General features: G+C 31.1%; 1 protein-coding gene across 1 annotated transcript in view; it reads right to left on the reverse strand.

The window, feature by feature from the left end:
- The window catches only part of LOC136975572 (PR domain zinc finger protein 15-like), a 59,030-nt gene that overhangs the window by 15,749 nt on the left and 15,416 nt on the right, over positions 1 to 27,865 (reverse strand). Inside the window, exons 3-5 of the mRNA XM_067270661.1 lie at positions 26,865 to 27,232; positions 13,228 to 13,416; positions 5,522 to 5,622 (exon numbers count right to left, since the gene is read on the reverse strand). Coding sequence (XP_067126762.1) covers positions 5,522 to 5,622; positions 13,228 to 13,416; positions 26,865 to 27,232 — 658 coding nt within the window. The remainder of the gene's footprint in view (positions 1 to 5,521; positions 5,623 to 13,227; positions 13,417 to 26,864; positions 27,233 to 27,865) is intronic.

Genomic DNA, 27,865 nt, shown 5'->3' on the forward strand with positions numbered 1-27,865 from the left:
TTCTTCTTATAGTCGATATAATATATCTGTTGTTACTCCTCCCACAGCAGCCAAAATTCTACGAATCCCGCAGATTACTTGTGTTGCACAATGATAAGAGATTGCAATTTTGTAAACTGCAGAATACAAAATACATTCTCTATTGTGGGGTTGCCATTTTTGTTTACAGCACTTCTAAGAGGCAGTATACAACACATCATTTGACTGTGAATGAGAGATGAAACTTGGACAGCTACTCTGTCAATTGGTGTACGTCACATACTTCTCAGATAATAACTGTAATCTAAACTGGTAGCATTCATTTTGGAAAACCCTATATTAATACCTAAAATATAATTTTAGAGAAGTCATCCATACAAAACTATTATTAATATGATTAATATTAATATAACATGATCTATTTAAACACAGCTAAATTACATTTAAATTAATAGTTATGTCAAAAATACTTATCTATTACAGACACAAGACAATTTTTTATAAACACTCAAATTTATTAGATGTATTTTACCATTATATCAAAATTTTCAATAATTTATTTTTAATATATGTTTTTAGGATAAAATATCATCTAAAAGTCAAACTTTTTAAAATCAAAAATTACATATACCAAAGCATTAACATTTTTGACTTTCCATTAGTTTATCATTTAAAAGTTCTTCATCCTATAGTCTGTTCAACAAAAATGAGCTTTTCAAAATTGTTTTTGATGAACAATTAGTTATATTCCTAGAAAAACTCACATAGGGCGAGAATTGCCAAACTTACAATAATCACGAACACATTGAATCTTTACCTAACATTTTGAATAAAATACAGACACAATCCATAAGTAAATAGACACCCTTATTTCACAGTATCCACTTGATACAAACGCCACATATGCATAATTAAAATGTATTTGTCTCACCACTTGCTTTTTTTTTCAAAGTCTTAACTTGGTCGAACATAAAATCAATGAGTTCTGCTATTTTGGCCAGTGGATTATTGATCCACTTGGCAAAGAAACAATCTAAAAGTTCTCTATGGAAAGTGGGTATTCATCAATATTGTTGCATTGCGCTATCCAGCAGATTCCAGACATGTTCGATGGGATTTATCTCAGATGATTGACTGGCCCATGGAAGCTTGGAGACGATTGTGTTGCCAGCCAATTTCAGGTCATTTTGGTAATGTGACAACAAGCTCTGTCCTCCATGAACAGAATGGATGTTTTATCCATCACCCACTGGAGAATATTGGAAGAAGAGCAAACATTTACTATTATATTTACATAAACTTCATACATTGACTGACATTCAGAGTAGACTATCTATTTACTTATGGACTGTCTCTATGTATATATAATCAATCAGTCAAAACTTTATACTGGTACTAGCTGACCCGGCCACGCGTTGTTGTGGCTCAAAATGTATCTATTATAAATGTATAACACTTCCCCCGTGGGGGAAATTTCAAAAAATTCCTTCTTAGTGTATATTCTCTTGACGTACCCTATTAAAACGCAATCAAAAACGCATCTAAAATAGTATAATAAAAGCCGAGTTCTTCACAGTAAGCCTTAATCCCGTCACTTTTCCCACTGGGGAATATCGAAAAATCCCTTTTTAGTGTATATTCTGTTGACGTAACCTATTAAAACGCAATTAAAAACGCAAAAAACGCATGTAAAATAGTATAATAGAAGCCGAGTTCTTCACGGTAAGCCTTAATCCCGTCCATCTCCCCCCACTGGGGGGAATTTCGACATGTATATTATATAAAAACACGTGCGTATTCGAATGCAACGTTGTGTCAAAATTTCAAAGGAATCGGTAGGAACAAACGAACGTTATATTTTATTTATATTAATATTTATATTAAGTAATAATTTTAATAAAATAGGAATAATTAATAGTTATTCTCCTAACCTCACTCAGACTCTATTACACCATAAGACAACAACACCTTGATGCTGAGAACCTTTAACTTTAATCATAAACAAACGTTTTCGGCCCATTCCATGGCCATCGTCAGGCTAACAACATTCAAATACTGTTCCGAATAACCAATTTCAAATTTAAATAAAATACAAAAGAACTCACGCGCGATGCTAAACAACGTAAACTAAAACTAATATAAATAACATAGAAAAGAACAAACGAACGTTATATATTATTTATATAGATAGATAGAAAATGATCTGCTTCAGTCCATTCTCACAGAAAAGCATAATGCCTGACAGAAAAGCAAACTTAGTTCGTCGGAAGGTAGTGCCATCTGTTGGACATAAAAGCCTTAATTTATATATAAATATATTTTTGAAAGGGGGGAGATGGTGTAGGGGTATGAAAAATAGATAGTAGCCGATTCTCAGACCTACTGAATATGCATATCAAATTTGGTAAAAATCGGTAAAGCCGTTTCGGAGGAGTACGGTAACTAACATTGTGACACGAGAATTTTATATATAAGATATATAGTTTTGATTTTGACTGATTGATTAATATGTAATTATAAAATGTAAAAATTCTAAACATTTAATATTAATAAAATTTAAGCCTTAACAAAATATTTATTTATTTATAACATTTATAGTTTACACTTGAAACTATTTTTAACAGACTTTTATTGATTCAGTTACTCTTTATCAAAAATTTAAGTCCTGAAAAGGACTGTTAAAATAGTCTATGAAAGCTCTTCTTTAAAAGCACAGTCAAACTTAGAACATGTCAGAAATATCCATTACTTTGAGTTCATCTTCACTACTATAGAATGCTGCATCTCCAGAAACAGTAATAAAGACTTGGCATGTTCTTATATTAGGAATTTGATCACTTGATAGATCTATTTAATGTTTAGTAAATGTTTCACTGCATGTCTTCAGTTACAAGTTGTAACACTTGATGGAAGCTAACTTTAATTTCTCCATGTCAAGAAACTTAAATGTTAATTCTTTTACTTGTACCCATATTAACTTATCTTATTATACCCTTTCTTTTATCATATTAACTTATTCAGTAACAAATATGGCCCCATGGGCATCTGTAGTGAATGCTTATTAGCATTCACTACAGATGCCCAGGGGAGGCATACTATCAACGAGGCAATTAATGGTTGCCTGAGGTATCCCTTGCCAAGCTGCATCCACTGTAGTAAGCATGTTGTCTATGGTATGTGGCAGTAGTCCCTGGTGCACCTCACATCAGATGAGGTCTCAGAGGTGTTTGATGGGAGAGAAAGCCAATGAGGCTGCCGGCTAGGGAAGGATGTAAATTCCATTCAGAATGGTGAGAGTTTGCCTTGCAACATGCAGTCAAGTACTATCTTGCTGGAATACCATATCCACAGGCCCCACAATTTGTAATGTACTGGTCCACTATCAAAGTACTGGAAATGTGCACCAAGGCTGTCTACTGATTGAACATGACACCTCCAAACCATGATGTTTGATGTGGGGCTGTGTGGCACTCTATGAAAAGAGTGAACACATAGTGTTCCCCGGAATATTGCCACACTCGTCCACAGCTGTCATTCCTCCAAAGACAAAAGCAGATTTCATCTGTAAATAATACCCAATGCCATTCAGTGGTCCAGTTGTGATGACAATCCCATGCCAGGTATGCAGTCCTGTGTCAAACAGTTAATGGCACTCCTATTACTGATTGCCAAGCATGCAGCCTGACTTTATGCAATCTGTTGTGAATGGTTTGGAGGGACACAGATGCACCCATTGATGGCAAAAGATGGCTTCAGATGTCGTGTGCTGTGGTAAACAGATTTCGACAGGATGTTCAGCAAATCTGCCAGTCTGTGCATTCTGTTGTGCACAAGTGTGATCCACTCCCTCTTAGGCATGTTGACAGATGTTCCTGTGTTCATCATGTCACATTATGCCCAACACACATTGCAACTGTGCACATCGACACTGAGGTCACACAGCTCCAGGACTCCAGGATATGGTGTCCTTCCCCAGCTGTTAACAGATGGTATTGAGCTCAGTTATCTCTGAGGTATTTTTTATGCTTCTTTGAAAGTTTAGCTTATGCAAACCATCACTAATAGCATTTCCAAACCAAGCTGGCTGTTGGTCTTTATAGCCCAAAACTGGGTACTACATGATCCAATGTGTACACAAACTTGACCATTTGCATATTTCTGTCTCCTCTACTGATCCTGCAACTTCACTTTTGAGGAGTGTAATAATGATAAATCTGTTTTAAGCATGTTCAGAGGAATGAGCAATTCTCTTTTTTTTATTTAACTTTTCAGATTTTCTTGATGATTTCCAAGCTTTAATTCTTTTCAGTGTATTATACATAAGTATTACTTTTATCTGGAATATTAGGTGATAACTCTTCAAACCATTTGCACAAGCAAATACTATCAATTTCATTGAAACAATTAGAGGAGTTCATTTTAGAGTGGAACAAAAGTAGCATGTTTGGTACAAGTCCCATTATACTTTCAGAATGTTCTAAAATTAAATGCCAAAGTTGACATTTAATTTTAGAACATTCTAACATCCTAGTTGGAATTTGGCATCCACAAATAAAACTGTCATCATTTTACTTTTAGTTTCACCATGATGTTCATTTACTTATGTTTCATCTAAATAAATAAATAGAGTATCCAATAATTCTAGTCTATATTGTCTTATCTGGCTAAATAACTGTCAGCATAAAATTTCTGTGCTCTATTTTCTCATATATTTCAGTTAGAGCTTTTTTGTTAAAATATAATTTGGCGATGACCTACTTCCCACAAAGAAAATCTTTTCATTTAACTTTTTGCTAAGAGAATAAAGTGTTGGATAACTCTCTTCATTAAAAATTTCCATTTAATTGCATGAACAACTGGCAAATCAAAATCATTCAAATCTGTGACTAGTAATTTTCCACATTCTTTTCTTTCCAGGAGTTGAAAATTTCATGGATGAATTTGGTTTGGAAACATTGCCAACCTTAATGTTCTTATTTTTGGTAATATACTAAACTTTTGACTGTTGATACAGACAGTGCCGTAACTAGGGCGGTACCCAGGCACAGGGTGTAGACCCTGGGGGGGCATAGAAATGACCTGGACCAAGTTTTATATCATAATTTTTAGGCGTAGTTACAGAAGCTTGCACCGGGCGCATAAAAGACTAGTTACGACACTGGATACAGATTAACCAGTGCATTTTGATGTTTTGTTAATAGTATTACTGCAGACTATTTTATTTAAATTATTATAAAATAACTAAGTTAGAAAATAGTAAAAACTTAAAATTTCTGCATTATGTTTTCTAAATAATTATTGAGTGAATGACAAAATGTAGCATCCTAATTGGTTGCTCCAACCACTACAATCCATTAGGCTATTATCATATAAAGCAGCTCATTTTTTGTTGGACAGACTATAAATTATTATTTATAAAAAATATATACTAATTCTGTAAACATGAAAGATTATATAAAATTCGAATATAAAAATATATGATCCCGAAGCAATAAGAAAAACCATTTTATTTATTTATTTATATATTCTTTTTATAATATACCTTAAACTGAAAAACTCCTTTATGTTCAGCTTTAACCAATTTTTTATTTGGATTTTTACGAGCATAATAGAACTCTTCCAATGCAATTACTTCTTCTTCATCTGAAATATGGATTATATTTTTTACTTCTTTAAATGCATAGTTTATTATTTGAACATATAAATAAGATATATTAATTCACATAAATTAGATTGAATTAAAATATATTTTTATTTTCTTTTATCAATCAAATATTATGTAAGAATATTGGAATTACCTAGGGATAGGCTACCTAGAATCAGTATCGAAAGAATGTGGATGAAAGCGGAGAGTAATTCATGGTGGCTGGATTTTAAAAATTGGCTGGAACAGCTGGGATTCGGTGATATGGTTATTGAGAAACAAATTGATAGATGGAAAGAACGAATACCGTCCATAGTATTGAAATGTATAGAACTGGAACTACAGGAAAGGAAGAATGTGCTGAATAGTTCTGGGTTGATACGATATTATCATCTGGTTAAACCTGATTTTGGCATGGCAGGATATTTAAGGGATGTTGGAATCTCTATTGCAATGAAAAAACAGATTGCAAAACTGCGGTTAAACTGTTTTATGTCAAGAAGTGCCTCTTTGGCGTGCATAATTTGCAACCAGATCTGTAGTTATAGTGAATAATGCTTCCATATGTTTAGTAATTGTGGAAATGATATGTACAGAGAATACTTAAGAATGTTGTGTGGTGGTTCTAACTCTAATTTCGTGGATTTGTTAAAATTTAACAAGATGTTAAAGAAATTAGATGGTTTGAGTTAAAAGAATTTATTGTTTTGTTCTTACCCCCTTATGAAATTTTTATTTATAATATATTACTTTTAAATAGATATAGATATTTTATATCTTATGAATTTAGTATTATTACTGAAATACTTTTGTTTTCAGACATTTTTATTTGATGTTTTCAGCATTTCATCTAAATATGATATACACTAGACTTGCTAATCTGATCATTCCTTGTAGAGGACTGCCAGATTAGCATCGGACTACAGAGTATGTACAGACCTAAAATTCTGCCTAAAGGAAACAAACAAAATGAGCTGCCCTTTGATAGTAATGATTGTTTTTGGAGGAAGGCAATAATACAGCTTACTAATATGCAATACTGTATTCAGAAATGAGACAGGATGTGTGACATGACTAACATTTTCATATAAACCGAAGTGTACAGGTGATCACACTAGGGGTTAAATACTTATTTAAATATTAAATAAAAGCATTTATCAAAAGTTAATCATTATAATTAAAACTGTTCATGAGTTGTAACCAATTAAATTTAAACCATCAAATAAAGAAAAGGTAAACCGCATAAATCATGTATAAATTTGTACATTTTGGTTATGCACAGCTTTCTCTGTTTATGTAATTGCTAACTATGATATTTTTTATTAGCATTCAACTATACACAACTCTCTATTAAATTAGCACAATGCTCAGTTTTCATATTAAGCTGTTGGCTAGCTAGTTTATTATTTGATTAAGAATCCAAAATACTTTCTATTCTACACTTGTAAAAGATGCTTCTCTGGCCTTTGACAAAATCTCAGAAGTATTTTAAAAGTATAAAATTTTTTTATGAAAGTATCAATATCAGACACAACACAAATAACAAATCATAACAAATTTAAAGAAAATGATACTGTAATACATCTCGACAACAGTAAGAAGTTTTAATTTTGTTGTATTTCAGTAAACTATTGGAATAAATATCTACGTTTCTAGTCATTTGATTAATTTACTATAATACAGTAGAGAGTCGTTCATCCGAATCCCGGTAATCCAAATCGCCGGTTATTCAAACAATTTTCAATCGGACTGTGTCGTGCTGAATTGAACGTTTTTGATACTAGATTTACTTCTAAAGTATAATTTTCATGTTTTTATATTTTTCAATATATTTATTTTGTTTGTACAAAACAAAGAAATAATTTTTAATGATACAATAGCCTCAACTATTATTATAAAAATTTTCGTTAGGCTTAAAATTGACGAAAATTCAACACGAAGCGACACGAAGAAAAATTTCAACATCGGATAGGTTAATATATTTTTTCGTACATAATCAGTTATCCGAACAAATCACTAATCCGAACAACTCCTGTCCCCAAATGATTCGAATTAACGACTCTCTACTGTACTTAAAATTTTATATTACTGTAATATTTAATTCTATCAATACTTTAAACTCCAGAGTCTAAGTTTAAATTAATATCTCTAGCACATTTGATATAATTACTCTTAATCATGTAATACAGGCAGAAAAGAAAAGTCAAAATTGCAACTATATATTGTGAAGGATAAGACAACACTTGCTGATGAAAAAATTATAAGACTTGCATCTCAGGCCAAAGATAAAATCAATACTCTTAAAATTACTACACAAAATACCACTATAGGTTTCATAAGAATCTCAAAAACCTTTTCATAACATATGCTTTGATGTTTACAAATTATATTTCTACATAAATTAAAACTAAAATAATATCTGTTAAAATCATATTTAATTAACAATTTTAAATAATTGTCTATCCAATTTAATAAGCTTTTAAGGTGACAATTCACTACCATATGTATAAAACAAGTGTAAATTTTATTCTCAGAATAACAGTATATTGATTAAATCAACACAAACTTATATAAATACCACCAATAACCTCAGATAAAAAAAAAATGAATGCTAGTTTTGAAAACAGGTACTCATGAACTATGACCGCTTACACTAACTGCTTGACCATAGTGCATATTGCATCTTATTTTATTGTTGTATTGCTTTTTCACTATATTGATGACTGCAACCTACTGGCTAAAGCATCATCAAAACTGGTTAAATAATTTGTGGTCATTTTACACAGTAGATATGAGCTAAAACCATCAAATTCCGACTGAAATTTGATTCTTATCTTATCCAGAAATAGCCTTATTTGCCACAAAATATGGTATTAAGGTATTTTTAATTTTAAGTTTGATTCTTAGTAAATTTTATTACAAAAACTTTTAAACTTTAAATCTACATCAAGGCCACACTAACAATTTACAAATACACACACTTCCAAACGAAACTTTCTTTAAATGTAGCCTGTACTATTTTTATTTATGAAATTATAGCACACATTTCATGCAAAAAATACTGTAGTAATAAAACACATTGTAATAAGTGATAAATTATCACAAAAAAGGTTAGTATTATATTTTAAAAGGTTTAGTTATATGTTTGATTTTTTACAACTGATTGTAGAAATCTGCTCCTTTATACATAATTAAATCTTATGCTGCATATAATAGATACAATATATAGCTTGAATTAAATTCCTTTTATGTTGCAATGTTAATTATATTTATTTTTGTTACAGTTATACAGGGTGCGTTTACTTTTGAGCTAATAGTGCTACTTCTGAACACTGGAAGTGATGTTATTAGCAGGTGTGTTCGTACTTACATGTCCAGTTCGAAAGTAAACGCGAACGCTAACAAGAAATATGGAGGTTTGCTGCAAATAATATTGTCAAAGCTGCTATTTTATATGTTGCATTACAGATAGAACTACTTGATTTCAAATCAGACGAGGATGATATAATTGTAGAAAAAATGAAAAAAGAAAAATAAGGTTAAATAAACAAGATAGAAACTTTTATTGAAGAGACTGTGCCTTTCTATAATTCAACCGATTTTAAACAGCACCTTAGATTTACAAGAGAATCTTTTTGAAAGTCTCCTTTATACAAACTTACGTAGTTTTGGATTATTATTAATGCTGTTCATTTCTTTACGATTTATTTAATGCTTTGAATGTAACATTTCTGAAGATTCCAAACACCTATAAGGTAAACTTCACTTGTAATCATAAACAATGAGTCAAACTTAATTTTTTTCACATCTGTTTATGAAAAAAGTCATCTAAAGCTATTGAACCTTACACAATAAAAAAGATCATTGTAAACATTTTATACAACAAATAATTGAAATTTACCAATAAAAATACTTTCTGCCATTTATTTTTCCAAAAATAATTCTATTTTCATTACTTTGTACTGTACAGAAAGCAATTTTTTCATGGGAGCAGCCATATTGAATTAGCACAAAGCTCCACAACGAACTAGCTAGCACTCTGAGCTTACCAATTTTGCCAAACATGACGTCACATAGCTCTAAAGTATACACCAATGAGCGTGGCGCTCGGATGAAAGTATACAGGCTGAGCGTGCTGACGGCAAAATTAGCTCAGAAGTAAACGCACCCACAGTTATATACACTTATCCCTCATTTTACACGGTACTTTTTTTTACACGTTTTTGCTTTTACACGGTTTAAAAAATAAATGTAGAAAATAAACTGGCTATGATCAAAAGGAACAATTTTTAACTCTAATCTACATCTATATTCCAATCCACCTTAATTATATGTTATAGTTGATATTTAGGATACTAGGTGACAGTTTTATTTCAATCCATCAAATAGTAACCGATAAACCGATATAGGGTACTCCCCCATATGCACGAAGTTGCATTCATTGCACATAGTTTTAAACCAGAAAATTTTAATTTTTCATATTCATAAGTAACAAACGATTACATTATTTTTAATTACATTTTTTACATTACATTACATTACATTACACAATTACATTACATTTTTATGAATCTTTCAGATTTTATTTTTTGTTCCTTTGTTCTTTGTATTTAATTAATAAAAGAATATATTTTTATTGCCTTTCAATATTTTTGTTTGATTTATGTACCTTTAAAAAATTGAAAAAAATTCATAATTATGCGTTTTTTTGCATACTTTTCGATTTACACGGTTTTACATTCAAAAAGATACAAATTCGATTTACACGTTTTTCTCAGGAACCTATCTTCCGTGTAAATCGAGGGATAGGTGTATTATTTATAAAGATGGTTGGAAAGCTTTGTCCCTGCTTTTTGAAAGTTTTGTCAATTTATCAATTCCTGGTGTCCCACTTTCTATTTTTTCATAATAATTTTAAGTATTTTATGTATACATGTATATGGAGTAGATAAAGTTGATCACACTTCAAATTAATTGTATCTATTTATTAATAAAGGAATTTTGCTGATAATGAGGAAGATGTTTTTACAATAATGACGCTTGATGACAGGGAGGAGGAGAGGAGTAAAAAATGTCTATATATATATTATTCAATCAAAACATAAGTCATGTCCACAAAAACTTTTTTTTGACCAGTCTCATTCATGTGATATATGTTAGTGAATTGAACAACATTGTTTCTGCTAATTATGATTGTAAGGTGCACTTCCTATGAACCGAGGTGAATCAAGGTAATATAAGTAATATAATAAAAGTACATTAAAGAACTGCCAAAACATAAAGTACAATAAACTTGAATTTTAAAAATTCAAAAACTACCACATATTTAATATCCAATTAATAAACAAAGAGTAGGCCTTGTTTTAATTTTGTTAAAAAAATAATTCTCCAATCCAACAAAAAATTTTACAAAGAGTAGGCCCTCAATTTAGCAACCTAATTGGAAGAAAAGTTGTGTGCTATCAATGAAAGTCCATCAAATTAAATGTGTTTTATAAATATTAATAAACTATTATCATAATATACACTGACTTGAGTAATTCATACTCATTGATTCGTTGAATGAACTCCAAGTGTGTTCTATTCCACAAATAAAAAAGGGTTATAAATTTTTCCTTTAGGATAAATACAAGGCCACTCTGAAAGTTTCTGGATACATCAGCCCTGTTTATTGTTACTTTCTGTCCTTCCTCATATCTTCTCAAAGTACTCTCCCTGATGCTTGATGCACTGTTGCAGGCAGGAGAACTAGCTCTGAAAGCACTGACACCAGTCTTCTGCTGAGACGTCTGCCAAGATGCTCCATACACAGCAACTGCCTCTTCCAGACTCCCAAAATGACATCCCTTGAGGACTTCCTTGGATTTGGAAAACAGAAAGAAATTACAGGGTGCAAAGTCTGTCCTATATGATGGATGGGTGACCAACTGCACTCTGGAGTCACTCAAGTAGTCCACTGTTCTCACTGCAGTATGCACCGCTGCATTGTCACAGTAGAGAAAGAATCCATGAAGACCTGTTTTAGGGTGCTGTTTGCAGATTTCTCGAAAGACTCAAGGAAAAGAAATGGAATAAATAACAACTAACCCGTTACAAAGCTATACATCCACCAAAGCCAAATTATCGGGCTAGAGTCGACTATAATAAATAAATAATTAATAAGACAATTTGGCACTAGAGCTTGACGTTAGGCACCATCTCTTACTAAACTTAATAATTATAATTTAATTAAATAAATAATTTTAATAATTTCTTTTCCTCCAGTTCCAAATTATTAAAATTATTTATTTAATTTAATTATAATTATTAAGTTTAGTAAGAGATGGCACCTAACGCCCAGCTCTAGTGCCAAATTGTGTTATTAATTATTTATTTATTATAGCTGACTCTAGCCCGATAATTCGGCTTTGGTGGATGTATAGAAAAGAAATGGTGATGTACCACTCAGCATTAACTGTCTTCCGATCCTCAAGGGCTATGGTGACATGACCTGTCTTCCAAAGAATACTGCTACCATTTTCCAACCAACACTTCTTGGACATTTGACTTTGACAGGTGATGCTTAATCAGAGAAGACCAAAACTCTCAACTGTGTATTACTTTCAGAGTCATACTGGTAGATCCAGGTCTTGTCACCAGTGACAATGTCCCACACATGTTTTGAGCTTCCTTGATGAAAATTTTCCATCATATAGTTGCACCATTCCATACAATCTTCCTGATGTGAAGATGATTGTGCAAGATATCATTCATTGCTGCCAATCCAATACAAAAAGTGTGCTCTATATCTTTATGGGTTATATGAGTCTTCTATAAGCAGTTTCTTAATGTGAGCACATTTTCCAGAGTCACTGCAGTTTCAGGTTGACTGCTCCTTTCTTCATCTTTAAGGCTGTTTCTGCCATGTCTAAATTCTCCTAACCACCAGAACACTTGGCTAAGATAAGGATGGAACGATGGATAAGAATAAGGAAATGCTACTTGCAAACGGTGGAGGCACTGGGACTCTGACAAACCAGATTTAAAGTCATAAAACGTCATTTGCTCAGAAATGCTCCTGCTTCAGCTCCATTTTCAACATTCAGATTTGATACACTTCCAAAATCAGGTGCTTCTTGTGCACAGAAAATTTCAAAGATGCAGGTATACTGTTGAACTCATGTTCAGAAAACCTTCAGCAGTAAACTATCGCAGACTGTTCTCCCATGTTCAGTGGTTTTTGCATATCTGGAAATGCTCAGTGTGGCTTTTGTATTTTGTCCATTAACTCAAGGGTCAACTATATTTGTATTATTACATATTGGTTTTTATATTTTATTTAATACTAGGAGACTTTACTTCCCATTTGCTTTGCTAACTCACCCTATGGACTTTGCCTACATGTTCAAAAAGTTTGCTTGGTACTACTGTTTCCATTTTTTACATGATGAAAAAACACTCACGATGATTTAAGCTAGGTATTTTATTAATATATACAGCACACACAACAGATTAAATAATAGTTTATTTTTGTGTATGTGTAGCAATATCAATATGTCCACAAATTATATTTTTAATTTGTAAATAAGAACTAAGCTAAATATATAAAAAAAAGCTACGCTTACATATTTTTATAGCAAGATCCTCATCTGTTTTCATCTGAATTTCAGTTGAATCACTTTCTCCATTCTTTTCAGTATTTATTATTAGTAAATCTGAATCGTCATTTATATTTTTACCATTATCTTCATTGTCTTCTTTATTGCTACGCAATTTTGAAACTTTCTTTTTAGATTTTTTCTTCTTTTGCTTACCTGAAAAGAAATCATTTTTAAATAAAAACAATTCAAAAATGTTTTCATAATAAAAAATTTATGTATGCTTTAACCAAAATAATTAATTTTAATGACATTATTATCCAATTAATAAGTTTTTTGGCTGTCCTTTATAGCTTTTAAAGAATTATTTTGAAACTGTATTTGTAAAAATTTGAACATTTAATTCACTGTTATAAATAAGTAAATATTTGTGCCCATCAGTGGAAGAGTGGATAAAACCATTAAAAACTGGCAGTTGATCGTTGGCTCATGCCTTGTTGACAGGCTGGCCACATACAGCTTTCTAGGTTTACTTCACATTAGTAACACCTAACTAGGGGCCAATTTCTTGTAGAAAGTCCTCCTGGGAGTTATCTCCCCTCAGCAGATCATTCATGTTGCTGAAAACAAATAAATCAAACCAAACCAATTAAATATTCTTTTTAGAAAGATATGCAGAGATTGAATTAAGATAAAATGATACTTATTTTATCGTAATGAATTAAATCTCCACTATTGGAAACATCGAGATGATTTTAAAAAGAAAAAGAAACGTAAAGAGCCAAGTACATAATTTTTCAAATTGTGACTGGAATTAATATTTTAAATCTTTCATTATTTTTATAAGATTCTAATTATTATATTACCAATTAATGTTTCTCTTATAGTTTGTTTAATAATTATTTCTTTATAAAATATTTGCTCTTTGAGAATCAATGAAATAATTCCAGAAAAAGTAACTCGGAGAAACTTATATTTTAAAATCTTATAATTTTCTTTTTATACCTTATTTAAATAGTAAAATGTTATTTATTATGTAGCCTATGTTTCCTGTTTTACACCAATTGAACATAATTTAATTACTGTAAGTTTTATTATTTAATTGTTTAAATTATATTGCACATTATAAGAGTCTACTTTAGATCATTAAAATCTTAAAATATTATGCAATACTTTAACAATATGAGTTGAATTTTAATAACAGTATTTTGTAAAGGCTGAAGTTTTGTTAACACCAATAAAAAAAATATATTTCATGAAAGTTTATTTCTATTTAAGAACAGAATCGTAAAATAAAAACTAACATTTATAGCCCAGTTTCATATAAGAGATCTTAAATTATTCTAAAATATTTTTCTTTCCAGTGATTAAACATCAATTTTACATTAAATCACATCTGAATCAATATTATCGTTAGGGTTTCTAATTTCCCGGAATTTTGGGAAAAAGTGAACTATTTCACGGGATCTGAGATAGAATTAATTATTTTTAAAATATAAAAAATATCTTGACATTGAATAATATAATTATTTTTCATTTTTAGAAGTAATTTAATATGTTCTGCAACCTCCAAAATCATAATATTAATAATGCTGTGTAAAATATATATTAAAATTACCTTTGAATTACGTAGAAATTTTCACAAATAGAAAAAATTTATTTGTTGGAAACTGCTTTAAAAAAATGCCTTTGAATTGAGTTAAAAATTTAAAGAAAAAATGAACTTAGATCAAACTTCTAACTTAGAAGGTAATTTTCATTTTTTAAATAAAACATAATACAAAATATTATTGTAAAATTTTATAAGATTTTGAAAACCAAAGACGGTCAATACTCAGATCACTCAATGTGGTTATTATTTTAATAACAAAAAGTTCCGCTACTGAAAATGCCATTTTCAATTCAATAAATGTGGGTGGAATCGTCTTTAATGCATTTAAGGGAAGACAAATGTTACATGTTTTTTCGCCCGTAGCATTGAAGATTTCTAGCTTGTCTTCGAGATGTGTTGCAGTACTTCTTTTTGCTCTCAAGTATTCTCGATTTGTCTACCTCAGCTGCTTTAATAGAAACATCAAGCTTATAGCCTAATAATTCAGCAGTTCATTTGGCTTTAATAATCAGGTTTATGAAGAAAAACTTCATACTTGTTTGTATCCTTGCCCAATTTGCACAACCTGACGTAATGCAGTTATTCAAGCTACTGGGAATAATTAAAATTAAGACAGCATCGATGCAATTATTCAAGATATTACAGGTTCTGACAAGTAAGGAATTTTCAGAGTCCTGCCACAAATACATATTGATTACTGACAATCTGTGAGATGTCATACAAGTAAAAATTTAAAAAAAACTAATAAGCAGGCTTAAAATTAATAAATACAAATGTATTCTGACAGTTTATGAGTTAATTATACTTTCTATTTGCAAAATTCCCTCAATCTTAACACAGAAAAAGAAAAAAGTGAACTTTTACCATATACTCTTAATGGTATGATGTATGGTATTACAAATAATGCTATTACATGCTATTACAAATAATTTATTTATTTAGTAAAATATAAAAAATATTCTGATATTATAATTTGCCATTAATTCTGACTGTTCGATGGTTGCAATATTGTTTCATAGACTATGGTGCATTAGCATTAGAAATCGAAATGGAAACCAGAAAATTAACATTTTAGTACAGACACACTTTACTAGTTTTCAATTACTTTGACTCAATTAAATTCCTTTGTAACCTAAAGAGGACCGGAATTTGGATTAATGACTTTTCACAGCAGTAGTTAAAATACCAACCAACAACAATCTAAGGACACTATAAAATTTATACCAATTATACTTATAATTGATTTATAATCGAATACTATTTTTAATCTTACTATTAATTGCAATTAATATTTAAATTCATAGTTTTTGCTTTAAAAAAAATTCAAAATTCATAAAAAATAATCCAGCAACGAGTTGCTTAACTTTCCCGGTAACGTTTGATGGCACCATCTGTCATGATATTTTAAAAACTTCAAATTTTTAACTATTATAAAATGTCCAAAAGCTTAACTTTGAAGATAGGGATGGGTTTTATTAATAATTGTAAATGTGAATAACAAGTAAAGTCATCATTAAGTCCAACCCTACACGAGATAAAACACACGACCCCCTTTATCTCCCCACCCCTCGACCTTTAATCACCAAAATTTAATAGCATCAATCCCCCAATAAAAAAACCTCCCCACAAAATTTCAGAAATTTTCGACATTAAGCACAGGCGTTATTAAGCTTCAAAATGGGTGAATAAAATCCCGCCCCCACACTAACATACAGAAAAACACCCTGAACTTTTTTGCACTTCTCGACGTTTCAAGGTCCCGAGTCAAAAATGTGAGGTGGTGGTTCATTGTTTGGCTGATTGCCATACTTTCCCTTTGTTATATATAACAGCAGAGGAAGTAATTGGAAAATTTTGTATTAAATATATTAAACTAGTGCACAAAACAGAATGCCAGGTTTTCGAAAAATTTATTACATATTAAATAAGTTAAAAAAATAACGCAATTTACTTAGATATTAAAAAATCTTCGCAATGTCTGAATGTTACTGGCAAGCTTTAAATAATCTAAGAAACCGGTAATTTTATCATTTGATATTAATTAAAATGTTTAAAATCTGCAACAGTTTTTCATCTCTTACACCAATTTTAATTATGATATATAGAATGAATTCTTACGGCTTCAACACCAGTAGAATTTAAAACTGTAATTTCAGAATCAAACACGATAAAAAAAAAAAAAAATAAAGGTATGAATATTATCCAAAATAACGATTTAAAATAGCATGCCACAAATATAAAGAATGTAGATTTAATATACTCGTATTCAAATGCAGAACGAAAATATTCACTTATTGCGATAAGAGAACCGGATCCGATATCGATTAAATCCTCGTTCCCCTTAAGGATAACCGAAGGTCCGGAATTTGTTTGTTTACGAAAAATAACCACTCATAATATAAAATTAATTACCCATACAGGCGGTGATGTTTCATTAAAATCGATTCAACTTTATATTCCAGTCATTAATATCTGCTCTCATTCAAAACAAAGCTCCAGATATTTCCCTCCAAATGTTCAGTTCTGAGCATGCTTCTTTCTTCACATGTAGTGATGAATACAAGAGAACGACTACAAATTCGATTCCAATACAATCGCCCTAAATAAGAGGAATCGAAGATTGAAACATTTCTGACATATCTATTGCTACTTAAGGTAGAGATATATACAGTACCAATTTATATATCTTATATGCCGACTTATAAACTGATATTTCAAATCTGTAAAAATCTGTCCAATACTAGGGTTTGATTTATATAGAAGATATAAAATTCGAATTTTTACCATAAACAAGAGAAACAGAGCTCCTAAACAATTTCTGCACAGCATTTAACGCAACTCCAGCAATCCACTGCAAATATTTCAAAACTTCTATCCATTTTCGTGTTTGATATATTTATTTATATTATTTAACGTAAAGATACAGAATTCGGTATAAATTAACGCTGTTTCCAACGCCAGATGCATCAATTGCACATCACTGATGCGAATGATTAAAAGCAAAGGCATACTATGTTATACCGTCATACACCGTAAGCAGCGCTGGATCCAATACCTAGGTGCAAGGCCCGATTGAATTTTTTTTTGCAGGGCCCCTCAAACTTTAAATAACAAAATTAATTAACTGTTAATTTACATATTGAAATATGTTGTTTTATTTTTAATAATAATATACCTAGATATTTATTTTTGTAACATGTACTATTTTTAAATATATAAATTTTGACATGATGCGGAGCCCCTACAAGCGCGGGGCCCGATTGGCACCAATCGCTCCAATCGCCTAAAATCCAGCCCTGACTGTAAGTAACGATATGTAACATGATACTAAGCTGTGCAAATGATTAATACTTTATTGCATATGATTCTCGTGATCGCATATGATTTTATTTTTGATTCTCGCTTAAATGTGTTTACCACTAGACATTATGTAAGATCTCCCATATTCGCTGAGGTAGATGTCAGCATTTCCAGGAAAACACGTAAAATTCGGCAAAGATTTACTCTCGCCAAAACAGCCCGATATTTTCTACATATGCTTAAAAACTCATGCAATCATTTACAATTAACAGAAAAATATATGAGAGGTCTTAATTATATTTTACTATGAAAGGAGCATTTAGACTCACATTTCAAAAAATAATTATATGATATAATTCTGATACAGTAAGATTAAGGCATGCGCTTGACACAACACACAGATCACAAGTCGTTGTACTCGAATGACACAAGATTGAGAGATTGAAGACTGTTCCCAAATAATTCACGATGAATGAATCAGCAAGCAGCAATCAAGTTTTTATTATTTTGTAGGTTTGGTTTCTCGCAGTGGCCACTGTAAAAACACGAATCCTCGAATATGAAATCCCGACTGTATAACAGAGTTCATATGAAGATAACTTAATGAAGATTTTTAGCAGTTGCTGGTATCCCAGTATAGTACAGTGGGTGATCGGTTAAAGAACATAATCCGTTCCAAGACTTTGTTCGATATCCGAATTGTTCGTTAACCGATTATCGATTTACCATACGTTTTTTATTAATCAATTTGATTAATTCGTTCTGGAGACACCCAAAAATAAAAAAATATATACTTTCTTACTACGTTTATTCATATGTAATAATAAAAATATATATACAGTGAAAACTGTTTAGACGACCACCTGCATTCGACGGGCAAAAATTTCTGGCACGGAATAGTTTATACATAGAGTCTTCGTATAAGTTACCCGTATTAAACGACCATCTGCGTAACGCGACCGCGGGCATCAATTTTTGGTCCGAAACAACATACAACTGCAATAAGCGACCACTTCCGCGAATATATCTGGTCTAAACTATTGTTCGAACGAATCTCAACAACGTTTCCCCCTCCTAATATAATGAATTAGTCTAAACTCTTGTTCGAACCCACCCCGAGCACTTCTCCCACCCTTGAAATTACGTGCAGGTGTTAATGAATTAGTCTAGTAACAAAGGAAATTCATTTAAGTTTGTTCGTATTGTCCGAAAACGAAAAGAAATGCCAAGTGCTGTCGTTAGAAAATCGTTATCAGAGAAAGGGAAAATGGTTGATCACAACGGCAACTATCAGCGAAGTTTAACTGTGGGAAAACAAAATTTATTTTACCGTACACCTACAGTATTTTCCTTAGGGGTATAAAATATTGTACACGATACAATTAATCGGCTGATTTCATCGTTTGATAAAATTTATTTAATTAATTTTTTTACGCTCATGTGCGATAAATAGTTTCTGTATCAACCTACCTTATTTCCACGACATTTTTAGAAAAATAATATCCAAGTAATTTTTGCATGCAAAATATTCAAAAAACAATAAACGCATTAATGCAGAAATAAGTTTTACAGGCAAAATTCCTTTTTCGATTTCGCGATTGTCATTGAACAATCGCGGAATGTAATGAAATCGTATTATGAGAAAAAATAATAAGATCGGTTTTGTTTCTTAAACACTATGAAGTTTTATAAATTCAAACACTTGGCGTTCTATCATCTTTATTTAGTTCAGTTGATCCGCGTTTAAAATACCCGTTTCGGGCGTAACATGCCCTTCCTCAGCCAACTCGGGATTGTTTATAAACAGGGTATCATATATGAATACATATTTACGACTTACACATTTTTTGTATATCTTCGTTGTTCCACTTTTTGGGGCAACGAAATTAAAAGATGGATGTACCGCCAGTACGAGATTTTACGTACAGTACATCTGAGACCTATGTTCCTTCTTAATTCCTTGTTTAAGAAGCAATGTGCTGTTGAATTAAATTCGAATTCTACCTTTTGCTGTTTTATATAAAAAACATAATGGCAAACAAAACGAAGATAGATGTATCCTCACTGGCTTTACTTTAAATTGTCGTCTTGTTTCTACCACTTTTACTTCTACCATTGTTTTATTATTAATTAATAGCGAGGTTGAGGCCGAAGTTTTAAATACGCAAAAACGTGTACGTCGGACGTTTAGCGCAGCTTTCCTGTACGCCTAGAAGTTTGACAATGGCGTTTGGAATGTCGAGCACGATTCCACTGACTTTCCAAACACCTTTGTCAAACTTCTAGGTTTACAGGAAAGCGGCGCCGAACGTCCGACCTACACGTTTTCGCGTTTAAAACTTCGGCCTCAACCTCGCTAATAATTTTTCTTATTGTACTTAAGAAAATATTAAAATATTAAAAAATACAGTATTTTTAAAGTTAAAATAAGATTACACTAACGAAAACCAAAACCAAAGTGATGGAGAGATACGACGCGCTTGTATATCGTTGATATAATACACGTAACTGAGGCGCGAACAAAAAGAAGAAAGTTGAATTAATTAAGTTGGAAAAAAGAAAGCGTGCATTATAATGGAGAAAATGCGAGTATTGTATTAATCTTCAAATATTGGTATTAAATCTGTCTTATAAAAAATCACCACGATTCCTGTAAATCGAGTTATCCGATAAGAATAAAATACAATACCAATATAGCTCTATCGTTGAAAAAATTCGCTTATTTTTGTTTGCTTAGTAGAAATGGCTAAAAAGTACGCAAAATACGTAAGGAAATACGGTATTATAGCACCACCTGTATTGGATGACACCTGTCTAAAAGACCACTTTTTGAAGAAACCGTGGGTGGTCGCCATAGACAGGTTTTCTGTACACACAGTCTTGCATTTTTAATAATGTTTTTTTTCCGTTTGTGGGGGTTAAAGAATTTGTCTAATGTCGATTGCTTTTCTCTCTTCTTTAGGATTTTTCAGAAATAATTAATAGCATTGTAATTGTAGAGATCCCTAAGCCTATTAACCTCAACCTGGTTTGGATGCCATTCTAATACCGTTGTTCTTACATCCTCCCACTTCTTCAAAAGATCTTTAATAGCAGATATCGGCATTAATCCTCTTTTTCAGAAGAAAAACAAATCTCGCCGAGTTTCTTGGTGTTCTTCATTCAAGAGTTCTTGGCGTTCTTCTGTCGTCAGATCAGTTTCCATTATGAGCACTTCAATGTTCTTCATTTCTCAGATGTGATTTTTGTTACTCCTTTAGCTGCTTGAGTCTTCTTGATTAGACTGTATCTTTCTTAGATAAGATTGAACTGCGGCCTACTGTAGACCTGTTCGAACCATACTGCCCAGTAACATCAGACATCTTCTGCCCACTCTCTACCTTTGCTATTATACTCTCACCTTTCGAAAATAATAACCGACGCAAAACTTAACGAGTGCCCGCCGACAGTCTCGCGAATACTATAAAAGAATTGTTCCTGTCAGAAAAATGAAACTCTCCCTTGCAGGGCCGGATTAACACACTTTGGGCCCTAGACATTTTCTTCTTACCGGGCCCCCCTTTCCCTCTCCCACAAGAAATAGAGCACTATATATATATATATATATATATATATATATAACAATAAATAAAACGAAATTAAATAATGTGAAAAACTAAAACAAATCTTAAAAATTTTTATTAATAAAAAATATTATTCTTATCGCTATAAAAAAAAAATTTAAATTATCGGAAGAATTACGTTCAATAAGAAAAAACATAAGAACACATTTTCTTTAGATTTTACAATTCACAATAACCATATAAAAAGCAATATATTTTTGTTTATTTGTTTATTATATACAGTTGTCCAACAGAAAAGTAAACTATCTTATTTACAAATCTTTTCAAAATAGACAGTTTGACCGGGCCCTTCTAAAAACCGGGCCCTAGACATTTGTCTCATTTGTCTATTCGATAATCCGGCCCTGTTCCCTTGTAATTCCAGCCTTTTAAATTTCGGAGGAATACTATCCAATCAGTATACAGGGTGAGTTTTTTATCCTGAGACAATGAAATAACTTAATTGGATCTCATTATTTTGGGAAAAAGGTATAGACAAAAGTTGCAGAATTTCGAAGAGCCAATCAATTGGTGACCTTGACCTTCAAGGTCATTTGAGGGTCGTCTGTTTTTTTCAATGGGAACACATGTTTTTTACTCCGACAGTGAAAAGAGCGGGAAATTTCACAACCGGATATACCTTTGACCTTATGGTCTAGGTCAAAGGTCAAGTAAAATTATTTTCGAGTCCAAACAATCGATTGCACTCATTAATGGCACAGTACGATTATTAAATGTTAAACGAAATACCGTAATGAACAATAAACACACACACCATACAAATACAAAGGTTTATTGCTCGAAACGTTTCCTACAAAAGGACACCCGTTGGAACCTTGCCATATAATACAACAATAATTACAATCCGGGCAGAGAAATAGTGGACATGAATCATCCTGAGCTGGAAGGGTCCGTGTCGGATGAAAAGAACGGAAGATGTGAAAGTTGACACATTGATCTAATCTCTTTCAGCTGTTTTATTTTTTACATTTTGAAAACGTTTTTACACTTTTTGTAAAAATAAAATTAATTCCACGAAAAGATTACAATCCGTCAGTATGATTTTTCGTTCAGTTGAACTTAGGTTTTCTTGAATCTTTGGCAATAAAAATAATTAATTAAAATATTAAACGTCGGTTTGGCATTCGATACACTTAAACACCATTGTTGTATTGTATTACAGTATATAACTAGGTTTACAATATATAAACTTAATGCCCGATGTTTGTAACTGTTTGCAACATTTTATTACCGTCCATCTTGGAATTCTAATGTCATTTCAACGGCATCAACAGTAGACATATTCTGACCATTTTATATTTTCAATAAACAGAATTTTCTATTAAATTATAACGGAAATTTAATCCAATCTTGACCAGAAAACACTCGAAATTTTTATTATTCAATTTTAAAACATGTTTATTCGGTTAGGATCGCGATACAAAATTACTTCATTAAAACTGAAGATTATAAAGTTTATTAACTAGGAAAAAAAACAATTTAAAGTAGAATTCTATTTATCCAAACCACTACTTGCCCTCCTTTTTCCCACTGATGTCACACTGCAATATCCCCTACGTCATGTGACTGCATGATCAGTGACGCCTATTTGATGTGACGAATCCAAATGATTAGTAGGATGCTACTCTCACATTGATGAATATATAACTACAGCACGTGTACAATACTACGCTATTACCCTGTAATTTCATTCTTTACATGATAATCTACTTATCTGAATTTTCGATTATCCAAGTTCTACTGTATTTTCGTCTTCAAACACAAATTTATGAAAGTAAAATAAACTTTTATTATAATTTTTTTAATAATTCTATTAAAATGTTTCGTAATATATCCGAAAAATTATAAATACTCATATATAAAGAAATTAATCAAAGCAATGATTTTGTAAGCCAATATATACACATGTATAAGCATTCAAAATCATCGGACCAGACATTTTAACTACTTTTGGCTGTCGCAAATTTTAAATGTTATCAAAACCGAAATTACTGAGAAACTGCAAGCATTTTAAATTAAAGACTATGGTGTAAAAAACGATTTATCTTTTATGACACTAAACATTAAGGAGGCCGAGAAAATTGAGAGAGAGTAAAGGTCATCGCACTCTCTCAATTCTGAAGTTAAATCCTTACGTTTCTTTACGGCAATTTAAGAAAATAAATAAACAAACCACACTTTTATATAACGTTGACACATCTTTGACTGTAGTTTCCAATGTACATTATTTACATTTTACGTGAATTAAATGTGAAAATTAATGAAATATTTTGAAGAATTTCGGAGGGAAAATGATACCCCTAGCTTGTCTGTTTATCCTCATCCTCACTGCAAATCTCTCTTTTATGCGGGTTTCTTTAATCTTACATGTTTTATAATATGTTTTTAAATAACTAATAAGAATAATGAAGATAGTGGTAATTGAAAATGACATTCTACAAAATAACAAAATGAATTTTTAGTATAAAATATTTGCGAATTCAATATAAAAAAAAGCAAGCAAATAATTTTGCTATTTTTAAACAGATTTTATAATTCATAGAATAAATTATAGATAAAATTGTACAGCTAACCAGGTAAAACGAAATCTCACTTCAGGTGATAACACACTAAGACATCACCCGTTTTCCAACGGTAATCGATCGTAATTCGCGAGAATTACGACCTATTATACATAGAATATACGTTAAAATTTGAGTGAAGGATAAGTTCTGTTGACTAATATACTGCATTAGCAAGAAGAATAATCAAAATTCCACCAATTTTTTTTAAACTACAAGATACGACAGGTTGCTTTTCAACTATTGGGATCGAAACATCGAAATCAAGGATAAAATTATATAAATTTAGCCTTAACTTCATATATTATTATTGAATAACTGAACAAATGTCATTTAAGTAATGCAAAAATTAATGCAACAGTTGAATTAAATTATTGTTTTTGCGAGAGACAGTGATTTTGTTTGCTTTTGATTTACTTCGATAATCATTCGATAATCATTCGATCTGTCGATCGTAGCGATTGATCATTTTCGATAAATTCTTAACGAATCATAAAAATCCGCAAATAGTTATAATAGTAAAAGATGAAACATAAGGTATAGGAAGATTTGCCATTACCATTTATCCATTGTTAAGATGTTATTCACGCTTAACAATGGATAAATGGTCATGGCAAAAATCATACCTTGGGACAGTGAACTGCTGAAATTACTATTTTTTTGTAAAGTTCGTCAACCTGAACGACTCATATTTCTTGTATGTAGGGAAATAATCAAGAAACGGGTGAAAATAAATTATGAAAATCGTCGAAGTTTAATAATGTTTAAAAATATATGTTCACTATGCTCGTGGAGTCATCGCTTCACATATTTATCAAAGATTTACAAGAAAGGGATTTCAAACCAATAATACACCTCGTAAAATGCGAGGACTGTAAAATATATCAAGACAGCAGCTATCAAAAACTCTCCCGTAGCTGTGAAGATCCAGTTAAAATCCAATTCTGTTCATTAAATTCTCGCATCATATTAGAATTTCATTTCGCAGTTCGACTTTATAGGGTGTCAAATTAGCTCATAAGAAGCAAACATTATAGAACTACACTCCCTATAAAAATGTATAGAATTGAAGACTTAAAAACGATTAGAAAACAGAAGCATAAGGCATTTTAACATTAATATTTACTATAAAAATAAGTGAATAATATAAAAATAAAAATTTTAAATTAATCAAGTAATATTCTATGTAACTTATATTTTAAGCTTCTTTATATATATATGCTTTATAGCATTGAAGGTTGAAATGATATTTTTCTTGAATATATATATATATTCAAGAAAAATATCATTTCAACCTTCAATGCTATAAAGCAAATGGGTTGACATATCTGATCGGAATATCCCTGTCAGTGCCACATCTAGTTTTATGGCAATGATTTAAAGAGTAGGATATGTACTCCTTAAGGTAGTTGAATGTCCAACATAAGCTGACGATCGTTATGTAGCCGTAACTGCCACGTAACGAGCCTACGGGAGATAGGGTGATAAGAATACTTTAACTTTATTGCAGCTTGCAGAATTTGCTATATGCATTACGCCAAGATGGGTTATGGTTCCAAGACTTTATCAGAGAGACCATAACGCATTAAGTCAAATGATGAGTACAATTTTAAAATAATTGTAATTCAATCTTTTGTAATATTAGGTTCGGATTGTAGTAACTGATGATTGGATTAATTTTAATTAACATTCACAATACCGGATAGATTTTCCTATTTACATTAAAATTCCACTAATATCTATCGAAGAGAAGAGCGATTAAGTTACAAACTGAATTTAAGATCAATAAGTAGATTTTCCTTTTCTAACGAATACTGATTCAACCATCACATAATAATACATAAAAACAACTTCATTTCGTGACAGAAGTATTAAAATTAGTAAATACGTTCGTCCATTTTAATAAAAGGTTTAAAGAATAATACAGGAAAGCCATAACTATTTTAAAAAACGAAATCAAATTGCTGCTAACAAAACATAATATCGTTGGTAGCAATTATTTTTGTTTAATGTATACTAATTAATCTTAAAAAACCTAACTTATTCTCACACTAAAACAAGGAAATAAATATTAAATCAAATGAGAGATTTTTTTTAAACACTTGTCTACGTATATCGCGTATTATCAGTTGTAACAATGAAAACGTAGCCAAAGGCTAGCAAAATGAAACCTGCTTACTCTATTGACTGGTTATAAAAGCTTTCTTTGTAAGTTCTGATAGCCAACTTAATGTTGGCTTGCATATTATATATTGTATAACGTTTCGATTATTTATCTTCAATAAAATGTCTCATTATTACGAAAAAAATTCTCAGAGGGTCCAAATGAAATTACAGGAAATAAAGAAATTTCCTAAAACAAACTGGTTTCAAATTCGTGAAAAAAACCAATTAATTTTCTCAAGATTTCGATCTGAGATTTTATCTTCTTAAAGTTACCTCGTGGAGAAATTTCCCTGTACACCAGATTTTATCACCAGATAAAATCTGGTGTACAGGGAAATTTCTCCACGAGGTAACGTTTTATTTATAAATAGTTAATAAAAAATAATCGATTTTATTTTTTACCTTTTCTCTGTTTTTCTTTCTTACTTTCGTTCAACATCTTCTGTGGAGGCGGCTCCTCAATATCAAGTTCAAGATCGCTAAAAATAGTCGGATACGCACAATGTTTCAGTCTGGGTTTCTCCTTTTTAACCACGATAAACGAACCGTCGTCGCACTTGAATTTCTCTTCTGTTATTAGAAATTCGTCAGGAAAATGCTTAATGCAAACGTAAGAATTGCTTTTGGCTCGAAAATTCTCTCTCTGCATTTGTTTCTCCCAAACACGTTTCAGTTTATTGTCTTTGGGAAAACGAAAAGTCCATAATGTGGGTCCACCCATGTGATTTGTATTGCATCCAGGGACTGCACACTTCCGAGGTGTGTCCGATCTGAAATATTTTATAAAGAATTCTTAGAAATATACAAAAATCATAAATAATTTTATTGAATTTTATATTATTAAGTAATCAATTTTTCAAAATATACTATAAGAGAATTCTTAACTAAGGTATAAACTATAAATTTCTACAATTTTTTATTGTATAAAATTTATGGTTTATTTATTCCAATACAGTATATAAAAATATTTTAAAATAAATAGTTTATGTATACTAGTAGCATCGTTTTCTAACAGATGGACAAAGAGTAAATGGATGCCATGAGAATGAAAGAGGAGGAGAGACAGGAGGAGGAGGAAGAAGAAAAGAGGGGAGAACAGATGGCCATCTGCTCCTCTCCCTCTCGGTTTTCCTCTATAGAGCTAGGAAAGGCAGCACTAGAGAAGCTGATGTTCTGTAGTGAATGATAAGCTTTTTTCCCCTATTCAATATAAATAAAGTTTAATTGGCAAGAATCTAAATCTGTTATTTACATTTTACTTTTTAAATTTCGAATAATAATTTCGTCATATTTTATATATATATATATATATATATATATATAAATAAGGAGGTTTGGATATAAAATAATATATATATATATATATATATATTATTTTATATCCAAACCTCCCTTAAATACAT

Source organism: Centruroides vittatus, unplaced genomic scaffold (genome assembly GCF_030686945.1).
Source record: "Centruroides vittatus isolate TY-2023 unplaced genomic scaffold, ASM3068694v2 contig_375, whole genome shotgun sequence".
NCBI lineage: Eukaryota > Metazoa > Arthropoda > Arachnida > Scorpiones > Buthidae > Centruroides > Centruroides vittatus.